The sequence below is a fragment of the Solenopsis invicta genome, chromosome 12 (assembly GCF_016802725.1).
Source record: "Solenopsis invicta isolate M01_SB chromosome 12, UNIL_Sinv_3.0, whole genome shotgun sequence".
Taxonomy (NCBI): domain Eukaryota; kingdom Metazoa; phylum Arthropoda; class Insecta; order Hymenoptera; family Formicidae; genus Solenopsis; species Solenopsis invicta.
Genome location: NC_052675.1, coordinates 16136431 through 16156425, shown reverse-complemented (window position 1 = coordinate 16156425; position 19995 = coordinate 16136431). Strand labels below are relative to the sequence as shown.

The following is a 19995-nucleotide window of genomic DNA, read 5'->3' as shown; positions in this document are numbered from 1 at the left end:
GCTTCCGTTATATTACATTAAATTCTTCTGATTCTGTTGATTTTTACAATGCACGCGGTGTAAATAATCTATGATTTTGCAGAGATAACGTGAAAGATATCAAGATGTTTTTTTTTTTTTTTTTTTTAAATTAAAGAGCAATCTTCTATAGAACTAACTATACAATCAATTTTATACTGTTATTTATTTTTATTTTATAAAAATAAAATGCACTTTAGTTCTTTCATTTTTTTTGTGTTTTATGCTTTTGTTGATTTTTATCAGGTTTTTGTATTTTAGTTTATTCTATAAAATCTGGAAAGCTTTTGAAGCATAATATCGTTTGATTCAATTAAATATACCATCTAGATCACCCGCAATTTCTGTAAAACAACGATTTACGCAGCACGATGGGTTGGGCTGTAATAGCTTCATGTATTTTGCATCTTTGAAAATAGCTTTTTATTGCCATATTTTTCAAAAATTCTTTCTTCTACAAGAATAAAGGTTTTTATTTATCGAAATAATGATTGTCGATCTTTCGAATATTCCCCGAACGTTTATTACAATTATTATAACAATTGATAAACATTTTTAAACGTTTACAACTTTTTAATAAAGCATTTTCAGATGTAATAAACTCTTTTACCTACTCGCGCTCATTAACATGTTGCATAAGTTTGGTCTTGACCTTTCCAGACCTTTCTCAGTACAGTAAATATCTCATAAAAGCATTTTGTATTCAATTTATTCCTATGTCTTATAGAAAGAAGTTAAAGTTTGCCGAGTTTTCATCATTACGAACTTTTCTACTCTCTCTCTCCTTCCCTCATAATAGAGATATGTAGAGAAAAGTCGCCAATACTGGCACCATCCATTTTGTTTTTGGATAATATTTCTTATAGTCTGTTCGAAAATGGGTTTTTACTAGTAAAAATAAACTGCAGTTCGCAGAAATGGAAATTACTGGCGTTGCGTTTCGTTTCTTCCACCAGTAAAACCAGTAGTAAAATTACGGACATTTCATCGCAAGCTTGTAGTAACATTGCAGAAACCTTTTGTAACTTTTATACAATATTACAATGTTTCAAAAATTGATGAGGTAGTCTCGCGCAGCGAGAGATTCGCTTACCCAAGTCACGCCGGTTAATGCCTTTCCCCCACTCCTCCCACTCGGGTCGTTGGCCGCACAAGGCCCTCCGTAAGCAGGCGCACGTGTGCGCTGTCTGGGTCGCCTCCCCACTCTCCTCGGCCGGCGGAGAGTGGGGAGGCGGCCCAGACGGCAAGCACGTGTGCGGTCAACGACCCGAGTGGGGGCTTTAACAGAGACGGCGTGCTTGTGCGCTACGGACTATGGGTAATGCGGAGTCTTTTTCGCTACGCAAGACTACCGCGTCTTTCGATTAACGACTTTTAGAGAGATCTATTTGCATCACACGATATTAAAAACTCTCGTAATTCATTTGCTGGGTTAGCTAATTAAAAAATTAAAAGTTAAATAATAAAGTTAATAACTTTTAAAATAACATTTTTAATTTTAAATGATTTAATTTTTTACTTTAACTATAGTTAGGTAGTATAACAGTCAGGTGGTATAGCAGTTTTATAATACTACTGTTATTTTGTAATAATTAATGTTTTTGCAACATAAAATCCAAAGAGGACGTCTGAGAGATTGGGCCCCAAACTGGCACTCTAAGCAGTAATAGTATATAATTCAGACACGGCCCCGTAGAGGAGGAGTTAACTATGAAATTGATAAAGTAATAAAACGTTTTTATATATTAAACAACAAAGTTTACAAAATTATAAAGCTAGAATTAAATTCTTTTATTTTATAAGTTTTTTTGCACCTTTTTAATACATGCGTGGATCCAACGCTTTCTTTTCCTATCTCAAGATACTAAAGAAAATGTGAAAAAATTCATGAAACATCTGCCAACATTGTAGTTGAAGATTTCATGGTTATTGTCCGTTTTCACAGAGTGAGACGGTCCATTTTATGTTGCATAGTAATTTTATGTTTCACACCGCATTACGAGAAAAATATAATATAAAAGTAAAAAAATATAAATCAAACAGTTTTAGGAAACTACAGTTTTAGGAAACTAATAAAATGATCTAAAATTACCAATAATATACTCACTATAGTTTCAACTGTGCAATTTGCAAGAGAAAATCATTCTAATTTTATTTTTGTTTTTCAAGATTTTGTTTTTAGCAAATTTTATAGAGACAAAAAGCCATGAATATACAATATAAACTAAGAGTTTTTGTTTCTTTAATTATCAGTAATTAATGCAGTGCAATGTTTAGTTTCTGAGAAATAGAGGGAGTGCCGCTTTAGAAGAGGTGGGCCAGTATTGGCGACTTTCCTCTATATATACAAATTGTATTCAGAAAACTTCAGTTTTTCGCAAGTTTTTTTTTCTTTCTTTTTTCTTTCAGAAATTATTAGATTACATTTTTCTGGGGAAGATTATCGAGAAAGATCATAAATTCACGAGGATTTTATTAGCGAGCTGTATAAAAACATTCTTAAAGTAAGAGGAAGCATACGAACGCTTCATCCGCAGTCTTTCTCACAGCGTAAGGTTATTGAGTCGCGGCGATTCGCTAAGATAGCGGCTAAAGTTTAATTAAACTCCCGCGCGAGATGAATGCAGTAAAATATTGCTCGGACTTACTGGAAGTGCCCTCGTCCTTCACGTCTTGGACGATCCTCCGCACGCTCTGCGTGAACTTGCCCACGAGATTGGTGCTGGCTGAAACATACAGAGCGCGAGTTAAGAGAGAATTTGTTTTCCGGCGCGCAAGCGAAACAAAATACAATATCTTGCGATTTTGAATTAAACAGCTTCGAACCGTTCGACGCACGATGAATAACATTACAAAGTCAAATTAGCGAAAACGCGAGCGCTCTTTTCGAATAAGGACGCGGAATAAAGACGCGCGGGAATAATGGATGAGGTCTACCGAGAGGATGAGAAAGAGCGATCTCTCTATGAGAGAGGACAGGGGGAGGGGAGGGGGAGAAGCGTAAACGTCACTCAGTACATCCGGCAAGTGGATGACTTGACGAGAAATACCAACATCCCTCGCGTCCGTCCGTGTTGGGACGACATAAAACGCGGCGGTGCGGAAAAGCAGGCTAAAGCTTCTTACTCGTAAAACACGGGATTGTTCTTAAAGCAACCATCGAGGTGAGCTTTTTAAAGCGATCGATTCGCTCCCCCCGCCACTGCCGCCGCGCCGAGTACCGTTTGGATGCGACCGTTATCTATAACAATTCAGCTGTGACTCGCCTGTATTATCGCACGTGCAGCACGTGTCGCATGCATATAAACGATCGCGACCGGTCGTCCATTTGTACATATCGAGAAACGCGAAATTTCTCGTCTCTGACACAATGGATGGCTCTATCATGTTTAATCCTCTCGGCCGGCATAATCCTTCGCGAGACGAGACCGGGGCAACCTAACTGTGCTCCGCAATTTCCAAATAAAGCTCCGAATGACTAAGGATGGGACATTTATCGAAATATTAAGAAAATTATGAAAAAAATTACAGATCGTTTTATATTGCATTTGAGAGTAGTAGACAAATTTAGCCGTGATTTTCTATCTAAATTTTAAAAAAATTATTTCAATAAAAAGTAGACGTGTGGTCTACTTATAAAAATATAATTAATACTGAAAAACATCTAAATTTTTTATTTTAAATGCTTTAAACATTCAAGACGATTTATGTAAAGTTTCGATGTAGAAATCAATTCTGTAAAATAAACAAAATTTATTTATTTACTTACAAAATAAATGGATAATCACAATAAAACTTTGTATAAATCATCTTAAATAATTAAAGTACTTGCACAAAAAAATTGAGATTTTTCTTAATGTTGTAAAAAATAATTTAATTTTTAATAACAAATAGCGTAGATAAACTACAAAAATATGTTATTAAATAAAAATATAATCTTATTCAACTTTTATATGCATATAGTTTATTTCAAGTGTTAATATTAACAAATTTCAAATCTTATTTACTTTGCAGGGATCGTAAGTCGGATGCATCCTTAAACGTCGGGCTTCTCCCGTCTGCATTAATATTTCACTACTTATCATTGCTGCTGAAGATTCCGAAGGAAAATCGAATTTAGTTAATTGAAGTTAAATTGAGTAAATTTTTTTGCGCTACAGATTTTAAGATAAATACATCGCTTGTTATTATCATAATGAGTTTACATGCAAGAAGGAGTTAATTTCGGAAACTTCTAAATTTTGAAGAAGTATCGTCACACCCCCGCCATTATGCGTGAGAGTAAAGTCGGCTCGAATATCCCGAGATAATTCACGCATTTAATATCGCAGCAAGTAACACGAGAGTGTATTCAGCGAAGTTTCCGCTATCTCCCGCAACATTTCCCTTGCGGGAGGGAAAATAGTTCCGTCGATTTCTTTCTTGCGCAGAATCGTTTCATAAGTTGCTAACGGGTGATGGTAAACATGGTAATGCTAAGACTTTCGTCGAGGGCAAAGAGGGAGGGCAGAGGATTTCCTCGTAGCGCAAAACGCACGGAAACGCTCCACAATCCTCTTTTACGGCTTTGTAAGTCTCGCCGTTACAAAGCCAAAAGTTTACATTCCTCGTATTCTTTGTTACGGTCTTGTGTATACCACGGTGCGGAAGTTCATTGCGGCAAAACGGAAAACGATTCGAGGACAACCGTCAACCGCTAAAAAACTTGGGCTTTTCTGAGAGCAACTCTGAGAAGGCGAGTTTTCTTTGCCAAAGAAATTTGATTAATTGCCGGTGGAATATTCTCGTCGCAAAGAGAACGTGCCTGTAAAATTTGCTATTCAACTATATTCTACAGTCGGCCACTTTTATTGCGTCTATTTTATAATGTGAAAAATGATGATCGCGTGAAAGGAATAATGCGCTTCCTCGTCGACACGCAATATGGAAAACTGAGTTTCGTAACATCTGTCGTGTTCGTTAGTGTGAAGCTGCCCGCTCGGCGAGCTTGGCTGAGCGCCAGCTTGTATAAGACACCTTATACATCTGTATTATCTCGCTCTTCATAATGGAGAACGTTCGGCCAACGAGAACGGCGAGTAAACTCGCTTTAGCAGCGATACTTCGACAGGCTTTCTACGGTGAAACGATTATTCTTGTTACAAAATAGTAGAAATAAACTTTTCTGTGTTTGCTCCACTTAACCGTTCGCTACGTGACCATCGTGTTATAGTGATTTTACTTTCGATACAGACATCCAGTACATATCCATTAAATTAGTCCACTTTATCAAAATTGGGATCATAGAGAATTTTGACTTAATAAATGTATATGTTAGACTAATAAATCTATCTTTATGTTATTCGTTGAACTTATTAAAACTCAGTACACATGTATAGTAACCAAAAATAATAAATGTAGTTTTTTGTAGTCAGTCACTAATCATTTCAGGGGTAAAATCAGCTTTCAAAAATTACTCCCAAAAATTTTTTTTGCTAGAACTTCTGAATGAAGCATAATAGCCTAATTTCATAAATGTAAAAATTGTATAGAATTTAGAAAGCTATTGTAAAAATTATTTTTCTAACCCAAAAAAGAAAATTTAGCCGATTTTGGAAGACTGATTTCACCTTTAAACATATTCGATTGCCGATAAAAAACATACGTGTTTATTATTTTATACTACTACTGTGCAAGAGTTCTGTTCAATAAATTTGGATAAGAGTAACACAAGGATTTACTTATAAGTTATGTAAGAAAAAAAAATAAGATTATACATATATTACTTTAAGAAGTATACATATATATTATTTCTTATTCACTTCATGAACATATTAGATTAAGTTATCAAAATAAATTAAATGAATAGCGTAATAAAATAAATATTATATTATACATCTACTCATATCAGATTAAAAAAATTAAAAGATAGTAATAAATAACTTTTTTATCCTGAATAAAGTTATCCTTTCGGTATAGGTATAACAATAATTTCCTTTCTTTCCATGAGCTCTTATCGCGGAATTTTGATAGAACCGACGATAACAAGAAACGCAATTTGCCCTGGTAGTCAATTATGCGAATGGCGAACTTTCTCATTTTCTTTTGCGTTTAACTGCGGCAGCTTTTGGTCGGGCAAGCGCGATACATTCGTGGCGTCATCGTTCGCCGACAAAAGGGCGTTATCTAGTCTCGTTAAGATAATATGATTTGCCGAGGAGAGAAACTGGCTGGCTGCCAATCTGTAAAACGCACCGTCTTGCCCCTATAGTCCTCCGAATTACTCGGTAATTGCATTTCGTCGACTCGCGGGAATTTAGTGGATTCAAATGGAGTAATAGAGAAGCTTTCCACATAAAATCTCGAAGTACAAAGTGTCGGACTATATATATTTTTTTTCCGAGAGAAAACGTAGATATGATTATCTCTCTTCGTAAGAATAATTTTATTCATTGACTCCTTAATTCCTCCCAGATTCTTATGGAAATGTTTAAAACTTCGTCAATTTCGATGAGTACCATTCTGACGTAGTACGCTCGTTTCGAAGCGCGTAACTTAGCAGTAGTAAAGACACATTTATGATCCGCCGTATGCGCGCTACGTAGATAGTACGACGAACCGCGTAAAGCCCCAGACACGTATAAAGGAGGAAATGTAAATTTTGCTTGAACTCTTCGGTGTATTCTGCGTTACACGGAGTATATCGTAATTTCGCGATTGGTACGAATAGTAAAAGTCGGCTATTGAGAAATGCGATTTCGCGAGACGTCTCGCGTATAAGATGTCATTACAGGATAAGGCAACCTGCCTGGGTACAAGTATAATCCAACTTCGATATACGTCGCGTCCTTTTTCCACATCACGTTTGCGTTTTATAAAATTTTCTAAACCCAACGCCACATCGTGACTCTCTTTCAAGAGGACTCACGTCAAGTTACCCGCGAGGAATTGCCAACGAAAGGCTCCAAACCCTACTCGTACGTCACGCAGTATCGTGCACTATCCGCTATTTCATCCGCGTCGAGTCGAGCCAACGAGGCGAGGGGGTTGAGCACGTCGTCCGGCATTTGTACTCTGTCGCGTCTTTTCCACTGGTTTTTCGGACGGTTTCATTGAAATTCAGCGCGCGTCTCCTACGTGGCTCTCGTAAACCGTCGCTTCTTCGATCACGAGGCGTCGGGATATATCCCGCGGAATAAGTGGTCGAGGAAAAGGAGGTTCCTTCCTCGGTGCACGGGCTGGATGCCAAAATGCAACAAGCGCATTGTCGTTCGGACCGTACAAAACGGATTCGTTCCGCAACGGCACGCGCCGTCTAAGTGAACGGTCGTTTTCGATTGCTCGAAGATCGAACGTGATTGTCGTTCAACGACCTCGTTATCTTCCAAAGTCGCGCCAGCACCCCGGCAATCCGTTCCGCGATGAAAAACTCTCGAGGAAGAGATACTTTCTAGATCTGGATTTTCGAGTGGGTTGAGGTCTTCTGCACTTACCGAATTCGAGACGAGGATGTATTTAGAATAAACCATCGCGCGTTGTAATTGAATTTCATGAATGAATAATTGGGAAGCACGAGAAAAAAGCTGGAAGAGAGAAAATACGATAGACTTTACGCAGGCACACTGGCTAGAAATTAATTCCACTTCACGCAGACGCCGCAACGCGGTTCGCGTACTTTCTAAATTGGAATCAGTGTATTATTCACTGAAAGACAGTGAATAGTCCGTTTTCAGTGACGATACGTTGATTCGGTCAGTGAGAGTACCCTCTTCTGAATCAGAATCACTGAAAAATAGTGAATAGTCACTGATTACCACAGTTATAAATATAGGAATAAGATTACACTGATTTAGATTTAGAGAGTAGTTTACTGTATTTCAACAACCGACGCGATATGTTTATATGATATTATGTGATGTATGACGCGAAAACTCTTTATTTCCTACGGCTCGTAAAGTGAATATCCTAGTGATCAAACATATTCCTATACTCACTATTATTAAGCAATGTTTTTTTTAATAATATTACAATGTAATTGTAATCTTTAAATATTTTAAAAAATATATAAGATAGGTTATTTCAAATATTATAAAAATTAATGTTATAAAAAAGATGAATTTATTATACAATTATAGATAAGAATTTGTATTTTAATGTTGTTGAAATTTTTGAAGAAATATGTTGTATTTGTTAAGACATTATTCTTATTGTCTGGTATTAGTTTATTCAGGTGCTTTACAAGTTTTTATTAAAGAATTTTTTGTATTTTTGTATGTTAACAATAACGTTTCGTATTTCAATTAATTGTATAATTAAATCACTTTATATCGTAAATCTCTACAAAGATTTAACAATCCTGACTCTGCACCGTATCCGATTACTGGAGCATTTACCTTAAAGTAATACGATGCATTTTTGCGGAAAAACACTCTGCAAGGAGACACAAAGCGCAGAGACGATTTGTCTGGCGATGAACGTTATTTCCTGAAGCCCTTCTTCGATCCTAACAGTCGTAACCTCGATAACCTTCCAGAGAACGCGATCGTTAAGTATACCCGTAAGAGGAGGGTCGGTCTCCTCAGATCCCCAGGATTCTTACGCTGGCAGCCGAAGTTTCCTCGACGGTCTCAGGAGATAGTTAAGCTTGTGATCGCAAGCGTGTCATCATTTTCGTCGTTATTACCTCTGGAATTGTCCAACTTGGAATTGTCCAACTATCGTGAAAAATCATGGCTATTCAAGTAGAATTTTTTTGCCGCAACTGCGCGCAAACTCGCGCAAGTCAGATTTGACACGGACCACATCCTAAAAGAGCATTCCGTTCTCTCTTACAAACGGTAATTATTCCATGGACACTGCACAATGCTGAATTGAGTTAAAAAAAATATATATAAAAATATATATATAAAAAAGTATATATACTTGGAAATAATGATAATTTGAATGCAAACTTTATTTGCAAAATAAATTCTCTCGTACTATTTAATTAAAGGAAGAAACGATTGTACTAAATTATCCGAATGGTCATCGTGATACTAGAATGTAATCAAGGGTTTCATGAAGGATATAAAATCGTCGTTTAAGGAACGCGATTTATGAGCGCTCGAATGATTATTGGGTTATCTTCCGAGATGAGCGTCTTTACAGTTGGCTTTCTCCTGTACTAAATGGTGCCCAGTACATTTAAAAAAAAAAGTGCAATACAACAGAAGTCTAAATTTGTCGGCGACTATGAAAAAGTCATAGTCGCTAACGATGATACGAAACCGTTTTACAGAGGCCGTTCTATATACGAGTGCAGATGCGTTCTCATCATGTTCGCGCGCTATTGAAGATCGGTAAACCGGATTTTTCGCCAATGAAAGCGGCGCCGCCGCTGTTCGAGCGACTGGAATACGGATGGATGCACAGACGGATCTCGCCACACAGATCAAACGTATTGACCACACCTCTGCGGCTTTCCCGGTGCGCGCGAGTGTGGTCGTGTATGCAGCCTGGATTATACTCTGTGCTTTTTCGCCGATAACAAACACAATTGTTAATGGAAAGCATCGCGTGATTGGATGGCCTTATGCCGCGTCGAGGAAAAAGGTTTTTAGTCTGTATTATTGCCTGAATTGGATCAAGTTATTGCGTTATCACTAACTCGCGACGTTTGCAGGAACTGGCGCTATTCTCGATTGTATCATCATCGTTTTTGAAGAGAAACGGACTTCGGAACCTTTGAAAGTGATGTAACAAAATTAACAAGTTATTAATTCTTCGTCCGCAATTGGAGTCTTTTTTTGTCACAAGCGGAACTTTACTCTCAAATTTTTCTCTGCTCAAATTTCGATTTTTATTAAATGAAGATTTCAGCGACGTATTTGGTAACGTAATAGAGATGTTGAAAAGTAACACTCAATTTTTTTAGATTTTTTGAAAGTCTAAAACTGTAAAAAAAAAGCTTGGGCAGAACAAAAGGACTCAGATTGCAGACGGAGAGTTAAAATTTGATGTTTCTATTATACACAAAAAACAATTGAACTATCCCTTTTATTCTGAAAACAATGTATATCTCGTTGTTTTAAATGTTTTTATAAAATTTGGTGAGAAAGACTTCCAGTTATAGGCAAAATGCTTTAGCTCGCGCCTCTCGGAGGAGTCGCAAAGCGACGCTGAGAGAGTGAAAAAGGCAACGGTAACGAGTAAAAATCGCTATCCGCTCGACGCGGAGCCTTTCAGCGTTTTCACGTAGGAGTAAGTTTCCGTTCGGAAAAGGATGTGTCGGCGCGCGCACGACCGCGATCCGGCAATCCCACTATTTTTCGTTACGGGAGCGAAAAACTGTACGATATACCGTACACATACAGCTCTTCAGTCCGAGTAACGCCGGATTCGTGTTGCGTTGACGTAAATTTTCGTTTACGCTAAGAGCTCGGCTGGAAAATTCAATTTATTCCGGCGCCGCCGCTGCTAATTGGAAGTCACGTTAGGGCGCGCCAATCGCGAATGCACATGCTCTCGTTCATCATTCGCTTCCTGTATTCGCACAAATTGACGATCATTCTAAAAGATGAAATTGAAGGCTCTTTGAATTGAGAATATTGTGGGCTTTTAATTAATTAACTTACTTGATTAATTAACATTTAATTGAACTTTAATTAAATGACATTTTTCACACGCAATCTCTTCATTTACTTGCTAGGATAATAAATATGCTTAAATGAAATGTATAGATTTGTTTTAAATAAATTAATCAAATAATAATCTCATACGGTCGTATTATTTCTAAACAACGTAGAAGGGTAAAGAGATAGGGAAAACGAGCAATTAAACGAATAGAACGAATATATTATAATTTCATAACACAGTATTTAAATACAATGAATGGAACGTTTCAACTTGATTTAGCCTTCAGCTTAATAACAATAATTTACATAATATTAATTTTAAACAAAATATAAACATATGAAAATGATGAACATCGAGGTTGTTGAACGCACATGTCAATGTTCTTACATATAATTGCAATATTAGTGAAGTATTGTCTTTAATAATTGAGGAAAAAATTATTAAATTTTAATAAATATTTATTCGAACAGTACTAATAAAATATTTACTAAATGTAAATATATATTTATTCGGTACAAGAATCAATTTAAAAGTATAATTTTTTCTTACCGAGTGAATATTTATGTATCATGAGTAAAAATTTCATTAGCACTATTCGAATAAATATTTATTAAAATTTAGAAATTTTTTTTCTCTTGTCAGTAAATTAATAAAAGTTGAATTATTATTCAAAATAAATAGATCTGTTTTAAAAAAATTTAATGTAGTATTTTTAAAATATTTTTTCTCACTGTGTTTTAATAAAAATTGTATTATTTATTTAAAATAAATAGATTTGTTTTAAAAAGTTTAATGTAGTATTTTTAAAATATTTTACATTCCGTTTTCTATCGATTGCATCCTCGAATAAGTTCTACGCATGTTTTTTCAGCTTTAGCATACCGTAGAATGTTGAAACTAATTGAAAAGAGCCTTCAATTGCATTAGAAAAGCCACGCACTCGAAACTGAGCATTACATTACGCTCTCGCGTGATAAAAATTCAGAGAACACTTTTTCTAACTCATTATAACTCTCTGCAACTCATGGCGGCTCATTCCAAGTAAACTCTCCCGCCCGCTCAAAGACATCGTTTGAAAATTCCGTTGGCAAAAAAAAAATGCCGAATTGAGCGTTTCGATGAGAATGAGAATATTACGAGCCAAGACTTGCTTCATTTAACAAAACTCCGCGAGGCTACACGTTTGATCTCTCACCGTCGGATGAAATTGCGATGCAAAACCATCGCCCGAGGGGATCGACGGCGGTGGGTCCGATAGCGACCGGTCGTTAAGAAAGTTCCGCGGGAGTCACGGATTTATCGGACAGATTCCGAGTGGCTACGTGTCGGGACGTGGAGCTCTGCACGGGAAGTAGATAAACGAGAGACGTCTGATACATCGCCTCGCCCGATACTTCTCCTCGGTCGGTCCTCCCAGCCGCGTCTCGTTGGCCTCGAGGGCCCCCAGGCGTCGAAATTATTCGAGGTCTGTAATGTTCGCAATGTTTCGCAATACGCGACGCCCGGAGCAGCGGAAATATTGTAACGGTATAACTTCGCTGAATTCAAATTTCAAAGCTATGAATGTATATATGTAAATAATGATCTCTGCATTGTTTTCTGATAAGTGGTTTTTGCGAGAATTATCACGTGAGGTAATTTCTTCCATATTTATAGCATCGAAAATTAAAATCAGAGAGATAATTCTCAATTTTTATTTATACGCGTTCTCGTTTATGTATGAGCGTATAAGAAGAGAGATGGGTATATTTAATTGAAAAGTACCCCGCACCTTCAACACGGCGTTTCATCTATGTCAAGCTGGAAAAATTTAATATTGTCAGCCGATGACGTATTCCAATCGCAATGTAATTGCGTAATAGATATAAGAGAGACAAATGATAAAACGTTCAATCTGGGGCTGAGTTTCGCGCACTGAAAGACGGCACTGCATCCTTACACGTCGAGGCAGATATCGAAGAGCGTCTCTTCTATCGAATAATTTCACACCGACGTGCACCGCCCACTCGACAAAATACCCGGCGTACTGATTTTTCTCTTGTCGAATAATATCACGGCGACGGAAAAACCAGATTACCCAGACACGTTCTAATTTTCTTTGCGCGTTAGTTACGACCTAAGTAATAGCTATAGACAAACATGAACGAACGAGATGGGACAGGTGGGATTATTTTTTTCATAAGGTGCGCTAGTATAGATATAATTCTGTCAACATCTTTCTAGATTTCTTTCTCGTAAAGGGGAAATCTTCGCAAATGGTATATCGTACCTTTTTTTTTTACGTTATACATATTAACAAAATCTTTACTGTTAAAGAACTGTTAAACGATATTGCAATTATAAACATTTTTTTTCCATATACTTTAGATACTTCCTTTTCTTCTGCACTGTTAAAAATGTCAATTTTTAAATTACGCATTAGATTTAATGTATCTATTACTGAACAGCATGTGTACGAAATTCAGTGCACTTTTGACAGCATAAAATTTATATTAAGTGTACGTTAAATGTTTTTAATGTACCTGTTTGAAATTCCTGCCTCCGTTACGTTACATTAAATTCTGCTGCCAATTTTTAACAGTGTGCGACAGTTTGAAGAGAACACGTGAAGAATTTGTAAGCAAATGATAAATGGCGAACGATCGACTATCGGTGTTCAATATCCGCAAGAAAAAGTGAATTCTTTTTACAAACAGTATCGACAGGATTACCTCTATCGTAAGACACGACGGTACACGTATAACCCTGTCAGCATCCTTCTCGAAGAAAATTTCTATCCGCTCAATATGGAAGTTTCTCGTGAATTTATAATTTCTTCTCGCTGGATATCCCGGCTTCAATCCTACTAACGCGATGCTGCAAATTTGCCAGAACTTTTTAGCAGCAATTTCGGAAGGACGGCTCATGTAAAATTCTTTTTTTTACACAAAGCAATTTTGAGAAATTGTTACAAGAATTTTTATTAATCATGATAATAATAAATGGTAATCGTTGATAAATGAGAAAATATCTTCGAGGATATCTTATTATTACTCAATCGTTTGAAGGACATTTTTTATTATTTGGAATATCTTTAATCTATATAAAGCAAGATAATTATTAAAGCGATATCTACGAGCAATATTAATAATCTTTATTATCGTTCTGAATTACTTGAATATTTTTTATATTTTGGAATACCAAGATAAGACAAGAAAATTGCTAAAGTAATATCTAAGAACGATATTTTATAATCAAAAGAGATACTTGAAATTCCCTGTCTTATTACATCAGTATCAATTTTGACCGAATTATTTTGGGAATGCGATATTTCTTTCTAATTTTCACAAGAGCAAGAAGGATGATTATAAACAAATCGAATTAAACCCAAAATGATCAACTGTTTATTTCTCTCAGAGGTGTCGGGGATTAAATGTGTTGTGCAAAATCAGTGAAATATTGGCACATAAACGCTGAAAGCGAACTGGCACTTTGGCAAGTGGATCTACACCACTATAAACGCGATCGCGGTTACAGATATTCGCGCGAATATGCGCGGCATTCTATTTCAAACCATTAAATCGCCGACTACGCATTGCTTGTGTGCAGAAAGCAATTGAATTTATTGCGTCGAAAGGTGCAGTGATAAGTGAAGCTCCGATCGTGCTCACGTACAATAAACCGAGCGGAAGTTCTGCACGCGGCTATCGCGCGAATAATTATCCGATTCTCTAGCTCTACTTATATCGCGTGCACTCTCGATGCATAGAAGTACCTGATGTCATTTTCTCACGAAATGAGCTTGATGAACCCGAACGCATCATCAGGGCATATCTAATTGTACGTATATGGATAAAATATAGCAGTATCTCCGCTGTATTACTAATTGCAAATCAATTATCACAAAGAAAGGAATTACATATAGGAGAGAATTGCCAAATGCGTAAGCACTTGAGCTATTTTTTATATCTCGCATTTGGTATTATTTTGGATGCAAATTAGAGTTCGAAATTGTAGCTCGATGTTTCAGTCATCTATTATTCCATGTTAAACCTTTCAATGATAACAAATTAATTTGTTATAAATTTTTCTGTAATGCTACGAAAAGTGTGATTTATACAACCGGTCGCCTAAAGCGTATCTATATATCGTCTTCGAATTTGTGAATTAAAGTAACTGAAAATATAAGAAAGCATTGATTGATATTTATTTTATTAACAACTTATCAAAAAAGCCATCAAATATTTAATAATTAATATTTAATAATCAATGTTCAAAAAACATATGAAAGAGAATAAGAAATAAAACTGATTTAAATTAATTTTGGTAATTGACAATTTTTATTGATAGCAATAGTTTTACTGTTGTTACTTATCAATTTTATATTAGTATTATTTTTTATAGTAAAATTTGTAGTGATACGAATTAAGAAATTTCAGAGTTTATCAAAATATCGATTTAATTTTTATAATAATTATAAATATGTACATACAATGAATATAAAACATTCCGCACAAAAACACAATAAAACTTGTTAAATCTTTTGTCTATATTACTTATTTACTTTTTATTTATGTCACTAAATGTTGCTTATTTGAAATAAAAATGTGAAATATTAAAAAAGTGCGCTTTAGAAGACCGATACGCATTCAGCAACTTTTCCCTATCTATATAGAAGTTTAGTAAAAAAAGAGCATTACTTTTTACAATCTTTTTAAACCTTGACATTCGATATTCCAGCAAGTAGGTATCTAAAATTCTAATAAAGTGAAATACTTGAATATGAGCGAATATTGAGGTAATATTCTACGCCTTACTCACGTCTTTGAAACTTAATTTGCAAGAAACTCATGACTTTCAATTTACAAAAAAAAAAAAAAAACTGTTACTATCTTAATAAAAAAATCTCAGTAACTTTGATTGACATCAAATTTAAACTCCATGCGTTCGTTTTCTGGAACGCTCTGTATTACTGCATTCATCAAGAAAAATAGCGATTGTGATCTAAATACGCGCCATCAGATGACTGCATCGATGACTGTCACGAACGAGTGGACAATCATGCACATTGCGAAATTCTCAATTGTAAAAATGTTTCGCGACATTGCGCAGTTGTGCGCGAACAATGAAACATTCCGGGCTCCACCCACATGTACTATATGCATATAAGGTATATTACATGCGCACAAATTGCTCTTTGCCAATTATTAATAGTGATTACCTCCACGGGTTTCAGATTTCTTCAGGATAACGCTGCGCTCTCCACGTGCGATTCCATCATTGTTGAGTCACCATAGTTTTATTGCCACTATGTCCTTCATACTTTGTTTTGATACCGAATCTTCTTAATTATTAATTATTCAAAAAGATACTTTATTTGCGATAGATGGATATTTAATAGTATATTTATTTTAATTAATCTGCGTTTTTATAAATTAACTGGCAGGAGAGAATGAATAAAAGATTATTGTTCATCTTTTATTAACACAAAAAAAAGTACTATCAAATTCACAATTAATTGTTTCATATATAAACAAGAACATAAATTCTTCTTAAAAGAATTTGATAATTTTAAACAGTCATAACTTGCTTACATGAAGAAACTTTATTTCTTCATATAAACAAATTATATTTGTTAAAGATTATAAATTTTTTCAAGATGATTTTATATCTTGCTTATATATGAAACAATTGCTCTTTGATTTCCTTTTCTTTTTATTTAGAAATCATTTGTTTTTTTTATCGAAAGTATTTTTTATTAATCGATAATTAGGAAAGAGTTGTCAAATGCGTACTATTTAAGTTAATTGTTATATTTCCCATTTGATGTTAATTTCTACACAAATAAGCATTAGAAATTGATACTTGATATTTTAAATATCTATTGCTATTATGTTTAAATTTTCAAGAACAAATTAATTTACTATTTATATAAGTTATATATTTATATATAATAAATTGTTGATTTGATACTAATTTTTTTTCTGTGAAGATGTTAGATGTTTTTTATTATATAATATTTTACTATCTAAACTACGATGTCTCGACACTTTCATCCGTCTTTTTCTTCCTTCAAAAAATTTTAACAAAAAATTTTACATTTTAAACTTATCTCGCGAAAGCCTCGGACACTCGAGCAGTTACAGCCGCAAAAAATCGTTGTCTAACGCTTGTCGGTTATCGCGACGCAACATGCCGAAACGCACGTGCACAAAGTCGGTGATAATGAGGCGTGAAAATGATCCAACCCCTCTCGCGGTATCGCGGGACGGCGTATATCAAGTATCCTTTTAATGGCGATCCTGGCGAGAGGCAGAAGAATCGACACCGTCCAATATCCATGATTTACGATTCCCGCGAGCTCTCGTCGGTCACGAATTCGCGGTGAATAAAATACTGAGGCTGGAAAAATGTCGGCCGAGGGATGAAAGAAAAGTGAGGAGGGAGCGAGATAAAAAGAGGCAAGGGGCTCGCGGTAAAAAAAAGAGAGAGGTAGCGGACCGGTGGTCTCTCGAGATAACGGGTTGCTCAAACATTTGCATCGCCACTGACGATGAATCACGGCGTGCCGCGAAACGCTGTTCATCCCGCGCGTTACATCCCAACGGAAGGGATTATAATACCCAGGACGGGGAGAAATAGGCGGACGGAGCTGTGCTTTTTTGCTCTGTCTATTAGGGGTACAAAGAGACGTTCTTATTGCGTTTCGCGAATCCTGTCGCGCAATTAAAGTCGGCTTTATTGTAATTAGAATCGGAACGGACAACGGATTTCTGTATCCCGTTGGTTCCCTCTGCATCCTGTCGCTGACGCGAGCTCTTTAGCCGGTCCCTCGAGAAAAGAAACGGTGGGAAATGCAAGGAAAAGAGCGAAAGCTCGAAGAATAAAAGAGCCGAAGATCGAACAACTCGATTATGCGAATTTGATTCTCGGAATGAGAACTGTTCCGCATTTTTGAACGCGACGCCTGATTGCGATTTCGCCTTATTCCTCCCATCTTTACAGAACTTTATTCCTTTCCGGAGTAAAGTTAAAATAAAAGAGCGGATCTTGATTATAATAAGCGAAATAACTATTACATTTTGACGTCCAAATTGGCAATAGTTGTAGATTGTATGTAATCCACTCGTTTTGTTGTGTGAGAGGTTTAGTGTGAGAGGTTTAGTGTGAGACTATTATTATTTTGTTATGTGAGAGGTAGTTTAAATCCATGCAGCTTGTACGGAACTCGAATCACGGATAATATCGATAAATATTTTATTATACTGAGGATAGTCCAAATCCCGGACCTGAAATTCCATACTACGTGCAACGTTTTTATGTAGAATACATTATGTAGAATACATTAAAGTGCACGCGAATGCCTTGTATTTCTAAAATTTGTTAAAAGAATTAAAATATTTAGTCGATACGATCAATGAAACATCCAGTTGATTCAACAGTTATTTAGTTGCGCAAAAAAAGATACAATTCATTCATGTCAACCATTAAAGTTTTTTAATCAAGACTTAATTAAACCAATATTTCAATTCAATATTTGATGGCACGCATCGGATTAAATTATATTTTTCGACAAACCATTTTTCTCAGTTCAGCATTACGTACTATATTTTTAATTTAATCCTTTCATCTCACGTGTATACAGAACATTCTTGTTTTATACCAAGTTTTTCTACGCGATTTCCTATGCGATTTTATCTTTAAACGCGCTAAACGCTTTATCTTGACCACCGATCAACTAACCATTTACATTCTTCGCTATGGCTTAACGCTTCGTTACATAAATTACGATCGTGAATGACTGCATGAAGGATACACAAAGTTCTTTTGTAATTTCCACGCAAGCTAGTGTCGAATCATTACAATTAAGAACCTGTTTCGTTTCCCTCGCCATTCTCCCGCTTATCACGGCGACGTTCTGGGTGGTTTTTGCCTTCCCTCAAGGTTTCATTCTTACAAGTCAATTAGAGACATCATTACAGTGAAAAAAATGAGCTAGTTTCAAATGTTCCACTTTACGCGTTCATGTATACGCATGATCGCATTTACGCAACTACACGAGCTGTATAGTTGAGCTAGAGAGAAGAAAAATGTTTTTTTTTTTTTTTCGTATTTTCCGTCGCTTTGCGCCGCTTTATGAGTATATATATACACACACACACACATACGCACACACATCTCTGGCAACAGTAAAAATTATGGTAATTTATCGCACGGTGGGACAATCACGTTCACAAAAACATGGAGAAAATAACTTCTTTGCCAACCGGACATGATAATTACGCTGTTAAAACGCTGTTTTGTTGAAACTACCGGTTTAATTAAAAATTGCTTTGACGTAACGAAACGAAATGAGTTAAACATGCCTGCGAGACATATAAAAATGTTAGCACGTAAACAGAGCCACTTGGAACGCTATTTAAAGTAGGCATTACATTATAAAGTTGAAGCAAACGGGAGTATTTCATTCGATTCACGCGGAACAATGGAGCGTTTCGCGAAGAAAGCCGTAGCTTACATCAGCGATTGTGGTAAACGCGTCCGATGGAATCTGTAAGGACCACACACAATACAACAGAATTTACCGTCTAATTATACGGCAGAATATTTCACCAGACTTATCCGGAGAGTCGCGCGAAGCTCGCCCTGCGAGGGTATATCGCGGCAATTTTGGTTAACACTGGCGATTCATAACACGTGTAACACGCGTGCCGTAAATTCTCAAAACATAATTATAATCTGTGTGTGTGTGTGTGTGTGTGTGTGTGTGTGTGCGTATGCGTCTCCGTATACGAAGAAAATATAAATGCCTTGAAAATTTGCGCAATTTGGCCAACTATTTGCGCGTCACAAATATTAATCCAACATATCGCGATAAAAAGTTCACATTAAACTATTTTACATTATGTAACTGACTTTTTAAGTAATTCATTTTTTTTATTATACGTGTGATATGTTCTTGTATTAGCTTTTATATAGGTGTAACGTGAAGGTTATATTATTACTTTATTACTATATAAAATGGAGAGAATTTGTAATGTTAAGCTATGGTAAGACCTTGCATTAAAAGTCTGCCATGTATGTTGCATTAGAACAATTTTGTTCATGTATTATGCTAATTATGATTAATGAAGTCGGAAGAGAAGAAAAAAATTTTAATAAGCTCTATTATATTCAACGGTAAAATCAAACATAAAGTCTCGATAATTCTTGATAAAATGCAAAAAAAAATGATATTTATCGTCGTTAGTCATGTAATATGTCAATTATAAAACCCACATAGATTCTTCTTAACTTAAATCAGCTAAGAAATCTGAGAAGAAGAATGAGAGATGAAAATTAACTGACTCTCGAACATCATGATTTGCGTTTCGTTTAACTTCGAAGAAATAGCATGACTAGCGG

The 19995-nt window shown here is 35.8% G+C and overlaps 1 protein-coding gene across 3 annotated transcripts in view; it reads right to left on the bottom strand.

Moving 5' to 3' along the window:
* The window catches only part of LOC105196023, a 103198-nt gene that overhangs the window by 11288 nt on the left and 71915 nt on the right, over positions 1-19995 (bottom strand). For all 3 annotated transcript variants that reach the window (XR_003268546.2, XM_039456263.1, XM_026133401.2), the window contains exon 3: positions 2667-2744. Coding sequence is in view for 2 of the 3 variants with exons in the window: in XM_039456263.1 (XP_039312197.1) it covers positions 2667-2744 (78 nt within the window). In the remaining variant the exon portion in view is untranslated. The remainder of the gene's footprint in view (positions 1-2666; positions 2745-19995) is intronic.